The sequence below is a fragment of the Amia ocellicauda genome, chromosome 5, assembly GCF_036373705.1.
Source record: "Amia ocellicauda isolate fAmiCal2 chromosome 5, fAmiCal2.hap1, whole genome shotgun sequence".
Classification (NCBI taxonomy): domain Eukaryota; kingdom Metazoa; phylum Chordata; class Actinopteri; order Amiiformes; family Amiidae; genus Amia; species Amia ocellicauda.
Window position 1 is genome coordinate 20,250,055 of NC_089854.1, and position 10,051 is coordinate 20,260,105.

A 10,051-nucleotide genomic window follows, 5' to 3' on the forward strand; every position below is an offset into this window, starting at 1 on the left:
CCGGTCCCGTGCAGGAGAGGGGCAGGAAACCACCGGCGTCCTTTAAAGCATGGGGTTCATTACTGGGGACGATATTAGTGTGGCACTGCTGTTTTAATTAAATGTTTCGGAAGTTTAAAATAAATACTGCTACTGAACTACTCCTATTATGCGCTACGTTGGGGTAAGGCACACATCTAAAAGTATACTGACTAGTGAGCAATCGGCCGTGTCATCTGGCAGTGTAAAGCGCTGCGACTACGTGCATTGTGGGGTTGTCACTTTCTCGCTTATCTCAGTCGCCCTCCGTGTCAGCCTGTGACTGCAGTAGCTGCAGAGGTAGGTGCTATTGGCTTTGCTCTGACCACAAGGTGCCAGAGTCACGGACGGACAGGACACGGCCAGTCCAGATCGGTTCACAGGCTTCTCCAGACACCGTCCGACGCGCAGTGTGACCGGGCAGCTCGCCCCGCCGCGCCGGTTTCGATGGAGAGGGTGCGGGCGCGTTTCTGAGCTGGCCGAGACGCGTGCTGGGACTATTTCAAGGTTAGGCTTACTTTTTACCATTTCTCAATTAATTGCAAAATAGAGAGGATTCATAAACCATTCGGTAATGTTCGAATTAAAGTCGTAAAGGACATCTCTGGAATATCTGCTGATCCGTATTTGCTCATTTAAATTTTTAACAATTTCAACAATTTTTAATATTACTTGATTTTATAGACGAAATGTATGGTGCATCATCGATTTCTGAAATCATCCGACCTCAACATGTACCCCAGTGACTGGTTGTCACAAGCGCACGGTGTCTATTTAATTGTGTATAATTTCAAATTGAATTGAGGCATGGATGTCAAAACAAGATCAGTTGGTGTCATTCTTTCATTCTGTATAGATCGCAGTTTTATATGACGTTTGGGGCCGGAGAAAAGTAATAATGAGTGAAAAGCGGGACAACTACCCACCGGTCACTATGCAATCCGAGGGTCTTCCTTAAAAATGTGTTAAACTCCTCTACATTCATTATATGAACTAGATGTACATGTATATATGTGCGTGTAGATATATAAAGATAACACCGTGTAACATTTTGTTTGTTTGTTTGTTTTTGTTCCTGGGTAGTAAGTGTTATTTCCTAATTGCTTCCCCACAAACTTTGCTTTTGAGACCAGGACAGTGATATTATGAAATTAACCTATTTCCAATGAGAAAACGGGCGAATTTGTGTCTTTTCGTTCACATAAAGTCAGAAAAAACAACATATTAATCCACATGAACATATATGTATACTAAAGTAATACAAACATGACTACAAAAGATTTAGAAATGAGTAGATTTACGGTTATACTGTTTTTATTTCAAATATCACTGTCCTGGTCACAAAAACAAAGTTTGTGGGGAATAATAGCCAGTTTCTATACTTTTGAGGCTTAACAATTCGGAAATGACACTTACTCCCCAGCAACACAAATGGTGTTGCGCAGTGTAACAGGCGCATTTAATGATGTTATCTGCGCCTCTGGAGTGCGCTTGTGGCAGGTGGCGGTGCTGACGCGCAGCCGCGCCGGGAATGCAGAAGCGCCCGTGAGCGCCGCGAGGAGGAAGTGCGCTGCGGACCCGCACCGGCGCGAGAGCCCCCCGAGCCCGGCCGCCGTCCCCATGGCGACGCAGGAGCACGAGCTGGTGTTCGAGAGCTTCTTGAAGAAACGCAAAGACAAGCTGGTGAGAGAGAGAGAGAGAGAGAGAGAGAGAGAGAGAGAGAGAGAGAGAGAGAGAGAGAGAGAGAGAGGAGAGAGGGAGGGAGAGACAGAGGGAGGGAGCGCCGGCATCCGCGCACACGCGCAATCTCAGCCGTGCATACAGTAACGCCGACGAGCAGCGCAGACACCCGTCCGTTTTCATGAGTGGGTTGATGCATATTTGAACACAACACATACGGAATATGACTTAAGAGCAGCATTGTCCTTCGCCCCTGCAAATAATCGCTGACATTTCAAGGCTGTGCAGTGCATGCCTGCAGGGTTACATGATGCAGTTGTTGAGTGTGTGTAGCTTGTGTATGTGCTGTATGGCAAATATAAGAGTCCAAAGGTGACTGAAACGCAGCAGACTGGCATTAACTATGAGAAAGTGTGGCCGCACGCACGACGGGTTGGCACGGTTCCTGTTTATAATCTGTCATTTGTTGTTTGTTGGGACCTTTATTTGCTCAGTCAACTCATCCGGTATCTGATTATACTCTGTAAGACGTGCACTTTGTGGGTGAGTGTGCCAACGGAATAATACCGATGCGACATGCAAACCACTACCACTACTCTAACAGTACAGTACTCTGCGTGTTGTACTGGAATTTAACTGGAATTTAAATCTCTCAATGTTTTTTTTTGTTTTGTTTGTATGTGCGAGTACTTTTCATATCACTGATTATTGTAAAGGTGTTATTTTTAGAAAGGTATGAAGGCTGGCATCAGTGATGGAATGTAGGTTATTCTAAGCAGTAGTGTTATTTAGGTAGTTTCGTGTCCGAGCAGCTGTGTACCTCAGAAGCATACATACTATACTTTACCATATTGTTACCATGTTTTTACCATGGTACACCAATCTACACAATACCATAATTGTACTATGCTACACTATGTTTACCATACAGAGAGGGCAGTGAGGTGGTGGGGAAGGGGCAACAACTGAAGACACTATAGTTTCAAATTGCCACCCCCCTCTCTCTCTCTCTCTCTCTCTCTCTCTCTCTCTCTCTCTCTCTATTTTTCACTGTCTCTTTGCCTTTTCAGTAAACAATTTCCTCTCCCTCCCCCTCCGTCTGCTTCCTCTTCTGCCCAGTCCTGAATGACAGAAGGGCTTTGTTCTGTTTTCAGCGGCTCAAGTGGGCAACATACTGGTTCCGGCTGCAGAACTCCACACTCTTCTTCTACACCAAGAAGCACGGGAGCGCAGTAAGTGTGTATGCGTGTGTATGTACAGTACTGTGCAAAAGTTTTAGGCAGGTGTGATAAAATGCTGTAAAGTAAGAATGCTTTCAAAAATAGACAAGTTAATAGATTATATTTATCAATTAACTAAATGCAAAGTGAGTGAACAGAAGGAAAATCTACATCAAATCCATATGTGGTGTGAAAACCCTTTGCCTTCAAAACAGCTAACAAGGTGAGGTTGCTGAAGACAGTTTACTGTCAAAAGTCCTACACCATGGCAAGACTGAGCACAGCAACAAGACACAAGGTAGTTATAATGCATCAGCAAGGTCTCTCCCAGGCAGACATTTCAAGGCAGACAGGGGTTTCCAGATGTGCTGTCCAAGCTCTTTTGAAGAAGCACAAAGAGATGGGCAACGTTGAGGACCGTAGACGCAGTGGTCGGCCAAGGAAACTTACTGCAGCAGATGAAAGACACATCATGTTTACTTTGCAATCGGAAGATGTCCAGCAGTGCCATCAGCTCAGAATTGGCAGAAAACAGTGGGACCCTGGTACACCCATCTACTGTCCGGAGAAGTCTGGTCAGAAGTGGCCTTCATGGAAGACTTGTGGCCAAAAAGCCATACCTCAAACATGGAAACAAGGCCAAGCGACTCAACTATGCACGAAAACACAGGAACTGGGCTGCAGAAAAACGGCAGCAGGTGCTCTAGACTGATGAGTGAAAATTTGAAATATCTGGCTGCAGCAGAAGGCAGTTTGTTCACCGAAGGGCTGGAGAGCGGTACACAAATGAGTGTCTGCAGGCAACAGTGAAGCATGGTGGAGCTTCCTTGCAAGTTTGGGGCTGCATTTCTGCAAATGGAGATCAGAATTAATGGTCTACTCAATGCTGAGAAGTACAGGCAGATACTTATCCATCATGCAGTACCATCAGGGAAGCATCTGATTGGCCCCAAATTTATTCTGCAGCATGACAACGACCCCAAACATACAGCGACAGTCATTAAGAACTATCTTCAGCGTAAAGAAGAACAAGGAGTCCTGGAAGTGATGGTTTGGCCCCCACAGAGCCCTGATCTCAACATCATCCAGTCTGTCTGGGATTATATGAAGAGAGAGAAGCAACTGAGGCTGCCTAAATCCACAGAAGAACTGTGGTTAGTTCTCCAAGATGTTTGGGCCAACCTACCTACCTAGAAGAATTGATGCTGTTTTGAAGGCAAAAGGGTGGTCACACCAAATATGGACTTGATGTAGATTTTGATTATTTTCACTCACTTTGCATATACAGTGAGGGAAAAAAGTATTTGATCCCCTGCTGATTTTGTACGTTTGCCCACTGACAAAGAAATGATCAGTCTATAATTTTAATGGTAGGTGTATTTTAACAGTGAGAGGCAGAATAACAACAAAAAAATCCAGAAAAACGCATTTCAAAAAAGTTATACATTGATTTGCATTTTCATGAGGGAAATAAGTATTTGACCCCTTCGACTTAGTACTTAGTACGGAGGTCAGACGTTTCTTGTAGTCGGCCACCAGGTTTGCACACATCTCAGGAGGGATTTTGTCCCACTCCTCTTTGCAGATCCTCTGCAAGTCATTAAGGTTTCAAGGCTGACGTTTGGCAACTCGAACCTTCAGCTCCTTCCACAGATTTTCTATGGGATTAAGGTCTGGAGACTGGCTAGGCCACTCCAGGACCTTAATGTGCTTCTTCTTGAGCCACTCCTTTGTTGCCTTGGCTGTGTGTTTTGGGTCATTGTCACGCTGGAATACCCATCCACGACCCATTTTCAATGCCCTGGCTGAGGGAAGGAGGTTCTCACCCAAGATTTGACGGTACATGGCCCCGTCCATCGTCCCTTTGATGCGGTGCAGTTGTCCTGTCCCCTTAGCAGAAAGACACCCCCAAAGCATAATGTTTCCACCTCCATGTGGGGATGGTGTTCTTGGGGTCATTCTTCCTCCTCCAAACACGGCGAGTCGAGTTGATGCCAAAGAGCTTGATTTTGGTCTCATCTGACCACAACACTTTCACCCAGTTCTCCTCTGAATCATTCAGATGTTCATTGGCAAACTTCAGACGGGCCTGTACATGTGCTTTCTTGAGCAGGGGGACCTTGCGGGTGCTGCAGGATTTCAGTCCTTCACGGCGTAGTGTGTTACCAATTGTTTTCTTGGTGACTATGGTCCCAGCTGCCTTGAGATCATTAACAAGATCCTCCCGTGTAGTTCTGGGCTGATTCCTCACCGTTCTCATGATCATTGAAACTCCACGAGGTGAGATCTTGCATGGAGCCCCAGACCGAGGGAGACTGACAGTTATTTTGTGTTTCTTCTATTTGCGAATAATCGCACCAACTGTTGTCACCTTCTCACCAAGCTGCTTGGCGATGGTCTTGTAGCCCATTCCAGCCTTGTGTAGGTCTACAGTCTTGTCCCTGACATCCTTGGACAGCTCTTTGGTCTTGGCCATGGTGGAGAGTTTGGAATCTGATTGATTGATTGCTTCTGTGGACAGGTGTCTTTTATACAGGTAACGAGCTGAGATTAGGAGCACTCCCTTTAAGAGAGTGCTCCTAATCTCAGCTCGTTACCTGTATAAAAGACACCTGGGAGCCAGAAATCTTGCTGATTGATAGGGGATCAAATACTTATTTCCCTCATTAACATGCAAATCAATGTATAACTTTTTTGAAATGCGTTTTTTTTCTGGATTTTTTTGTTGTTATTCTGTCTCTCACTGCTAAAATACACCTACCATTAAAATTATAGACTGATCATTTCTTTGTCAGTGGGCAAACATACAAAATCAGCAGGGGATCAAATACTTTTTCCCCCACTGTAGTTAATTAATAAATATAATCTATTGTGTATTTTTGAAAGCATTATTATTTTACAGCATTTTTTCACACCTGCCTAAAACTTTTGCACAGTATTGTATGTATGTGTGTAAGTACCACAAATTCTTGTACCCTGAATCGCTTGGTCTGGGCTGGGCTGGGTTGTGGTGGACTGGACTGGACTAGGCTGTTGTGCGCTGTGCTGAACTGGGCTGGACTGGATTGGGAGTGTTTAGCATGGCGAAGACAGGGTGGTATTCTGGACTGCGCTCCTGAGAGTAACTTCTGACATTCGTCTCTCCACAGTCGCACCTGCGAGGCCAGTACTACATCTACACGGTGAGTCCCACCGCGCAGCACCCTGTGGGGGAGGGGGGGTGGACAGGGTCAGAATTTGAAGAATGTGCAACTCCTCCATAAAGCTCCCACTGCTTCTCTAAAAAGGGGAAAAACAAGTTTCACTTCTATCTTATCTAGGTACATCTACAACCTGAAATGTTAAGTTAATCTTTTTTGTATTTATTAATTTACTTTTAGGAACAAACTCTGGAGCTCTAAGCTACAGAATGCGGACTCGGTGCTCTCAGTAACCCTGTGCTCTGTGGACCCTGTGCTCTCAGTAACACTGTGTCTGGTGCAGGTGCAGTCAGTACGTGAGGTGAAGACAGATGACAGCAAGCAGTTCATGTTTGAGATCACCATGAAGAACGGCAAGAAGAAGCTGCTGGTGAGTTTAGTGTGGGGCAGTGAGTGAGTATGTGTGTGTGGGAGGGGGCACACAGGGTGTGGATTCTGTGCAGGGGGCCGCAGGGAGGTGTGTGTCTGTGAGAGTACATGTGGGGGGCACCACAGGGGGGTGTGAGGAGTGCTTGCAGGTTTTTTTTAATTGGGAAAATGTTATTTGGTCATATTGATTATTGTACTCTCTCCTCCCTCCCTCTCCTTCCTTCCTTCCTCTCTCTCTATCTCTCCCTCTATCTCCCTGTAATCAGGCTGCAGCGACGGAGGAGTTGCGCTCAGTGTGGGTCAGCCTGCTGTGGAAGGCCATGCAGCTGCCGGGTCCAGGGAGGACCGACTCTGCCTGTATCTGGTAGCCAGCGGCTCTCTGTACAGACTCAGCAGCACACCTGCACAACACACCTCTACAGAGACGATGTGATGTTTTAATGGGTGTGTGTACATTGTTGCATTGTTTTAATGTGTGTCTGTGTGCATGTGTCTTTTGTGTGTCTTGTGTGTCCGTCTCGGTGCTGCAGGCATGACGTGGCAGACCTCACGGTGCGGGGGCGACTCAGCACACACAGCTCGGACTCGGACAGCACACTGGACAGCGACCCGCGCAACTCGGCGCTCCTGGACCCATTTGCCCCCCCACTGCCCACCACTCCGCCCCCCCACAGCGCAGGTAAGCCTCCCGCCCCCCCAGCCCTGCACACCTGCACACCTGCACACCTGCACACCTGCACAAACACTCCTGACTCAGGAACCCGTGATCATCAGTCATCTAATCCTTCTCTGAGAAACAGAGCTCAGGTTACTGTGCAGTGATAACAGGTTGTCGCCACAGGGGGGTGCTATTATACAAGCAGAGAAACAACTCTGAGAGAGAGACACTTACACTCACAACCAGTGAAGATACTCTGCAGATGGCAGGGCTTGTATTGTATATTGTGACACTGAGCTGCAATAAACACATGGCAGCCGGCACAGGGTGTCACACGGACGGGCTGTGCGAAGCTCGGCGTGTTCGTCAGGATCTCCTGTGCTTTCAGGCAACACCAGCTGCAGCCAGAGGACCAGCACTGAGGAGGAGGAGCAGCACACAGAGGGTGCCTACGACATGCTCCCACCCACGAGAGGTGCGCTCCGAGTGTCCCTTGGCTCTGTCTGTCCCGTCCGTGTGTCTGTCTGTCGCCTGGGCTGTCTGCTCTATTGGGTACCCCTGCTGGCCAGTGAAAGTGTCACACAGCAGGCATGTTTCTAGTGCCCTGTCTGCAGACAGCAGAGGTGTGATGCACACGCACATGCACACACACGGTAATCCTCGGCACTGATCCAGTCTCACCCTGTCCGCCTGCAGCCCTTGAACAGCCCATCCCCCCAGGACAGGAGGAGGAGGAGGAGGAGAAGGAGGTGGAGGGTGGGCAGGAGCTGTACGATGTCCCTGCGTCCTGCCGAGAGGCCAGCGGAGGGGCGGCCCAGAGTAAGGCAGTGGACTGAATGGTTTATTTTTTATTTTTTTATCAATGCTTTGTCTCTCCCCACGGCACTGCCTCACTGCCTCACTGCTCCCTCCCCACTGCCTCACTGCCTCACAGCTGCTGTTTCTGTTGCTCTTTGGCTGCAGGAAACCGAGTCTTGACAGAAAGCATCTACGATGTGCCGAGGTCTGTGCTGAGGCGGTCATCTGAAGACAGTAAGGGTCTCGGTGAGGCTGTGCCTTTGGCTCTGTGGTGCAAATCACCTGGAGCAGGTTTTCTGGGCTATTGTTTGTGTCCATTTGGTTTTAATCTATTCTTTGCAACCTGTGTTTTAAAATAATTGTGCAGACAAATGTGCGGCCCCTGGGGGCCTGCTGACAGATAGGCCAGACAGCACTCAGAGGCAGAACACTAAAAGATCTGGAAAAGACTCGCGCACACACACACACACACACACACACTCAACACATACACCTCTACTCCTATTTTGCGTCTAAAACTTAAAATATATAAAGGCAAGTGGGAGCACTGGGAGGACGGCTCAGCGATGTGCTGCACTGCTGCCTCCCAGTGAAGCGGCTTCGTCATAATCAAGCACTGACAATCTGAGAGGCCAACGCTTGTCACTAATTGGACGGGGCCTCAGCTGCACTAATTGCCTTTTGATCACTCAGATCTCCGCAGCGCCGCTCGGCAAAGGTCAGCTGGCCTGAACGCTCGCCACGGGCTGCCGCTCCGTACAGAAGACATGCGCAGGATGGCCCCTGGGCCCCGGGATACATGGGTCATCACATTAACAGGGAAATGGCAGTAATTAAAATGTGCCGTTTGGCAACAAGGGAGATCAAATTGGCACGAATGCCGTGCCGCGTCCCTGGGCAGTGCCGGTGCCCCTCAGCCTCGGGCTGCAGTAAACCGTCACGATCACCTCAGTTTAGGGAGGTTTAAATCTGAAATGCAGTTTAAGCACCTCTTAAACAGACTTGTATTTATTGATTTAATTAGTTAGGTGCTTTTGTTGGTTATTGTCCGGCTGGGTGGCACACAGGTGTCCTAATCCAGAGTGACACAGCTACTGCCCACATGTCCGTGCCTGTATTGTCCTGAACATGAGAGTTGGCCCGCGAAACTGCAACACGGACACTCCGGGGGCGTCGGGCTGACTGCTCTGTGCTTCTGTTTCCCGCAGCAGGAGCGCCGAGCGGCGGCTCCACCCTGCTGGATGACATCAAGCGCAGCCTGGGCAGCGATCACGTGAGCTGGATCAACGACCCTGGGGAGATGTAGCCTGGCAGGACGGGGGGCTGCTCTCCTCAGCGTGTGGAGAGTTCCTGTAGTCCAGTGATCGCTCAGTGGAGGAGCTGGGGACCACCACCACCAGAGGTCCTGGGCAGTGTGACGCACCTCAGCTCTCTCCCCCAGCCTGTGCCGAGGACCCAGCATGGCCAGAACTGCACCTGCACACGCCTGTGTGTCCACAGTGTCCACGCTCGCCTGAGAGTGGGGTCCAGCAGCTGGAGGTGGGTGATATACAGCATCATGCAGCTGATCACAGCTGGAGGGGCAGGTTCCTGTCACGGTGCCTTTGTCACTGGACTGCTGGGAAAATAGGAATGGGTGCCAGTCACTAAAACTAATGTATCCATATGAAGTATAGATATATATACACACACGTTTATTATTACAGATTGGTACTTGTATTGTTCTATATGGGGTCTTTGTATTTTATCTGGTGAATTGGGTCTTTTTCCACTTATGTGTCTGTTCGATCAGTTAGTAAGATGTTTTTATAAATCTACACTACTGCTACTTTTTGGGGCGGGTGGAGGGGTGACAAATGTTTGTTTTTTAAAGCAAAGTCTTTGTTACAATAAAAAGAAAAAAGAAAATTATTTGGAAGTGTCGTCTCTGTTTTCACTCCCACACCTACTCTCTCACAAACAGGCAGACACGAAAAGGCGCTGGGCTGGGCTGTGTCTGTGATATGCGTGTTGTGCTGTATTGTAACTGTGCTGTGCTGTGCTCTGTGCTGTACAGTGGCAGGGCTGTGCTGTGCCACTATAATAGCCAGAGATCGATTTCCTCTGCA

At 48.3% G+C, this 10,051-nt stretch overlaps 1 protein-coding gene across 3 annotated transcripts; it reads left to right on the plus strand.

Annotated features, from left to right (window-relative positions):
• The first annotated feature begins 280 nt into the window (after positions 1-280).
• Positions 281-9,854, plus strand: LOC136749721 (uncharacterized). 3 transcript variants are annotated; one of them, XM_066704224.1, is made up of 11 exons: positions 281-525; positions 1,505-1,701; positions 2,853-2,930; positions 6,068-6,100; positions 6,402-6,488; positions 6,754-6,851; positions 7,018-7,166; positions 7,534-7,620; positions 7,842-7,964; positions 8,109-8,189; positions 9,155-9,854. In XM_066704224.1, exons 2-11 carry the CDS (start codon positions 1,639-1,641, stop codon positions 9,247-9,249), a joined length of 894 nt encoding a protein of 297 aa, XP_066560321.1. In that variant the 5' UTR covers positions 281-525; positions 1,505-1,638; the 3' UTR covers positions 9,250-9,854. The 3 variants fall into 3 exon arrangements, with proteins under 3 accessions (XP_066560321.1, XP_066560320.1, XP_066560322.1); XM_066704223.1 differs by having other exon boundaries at positions 284-525; positions 9,152-9,854; XM_066704225.1 differs by having other exon boundaries at positions 285-525; positions 8,109-8,177; positions 9,152-9,854.
• The last annotated feature ends 197 nt before the right edge of the window (positions 9,855-10,051 follow it).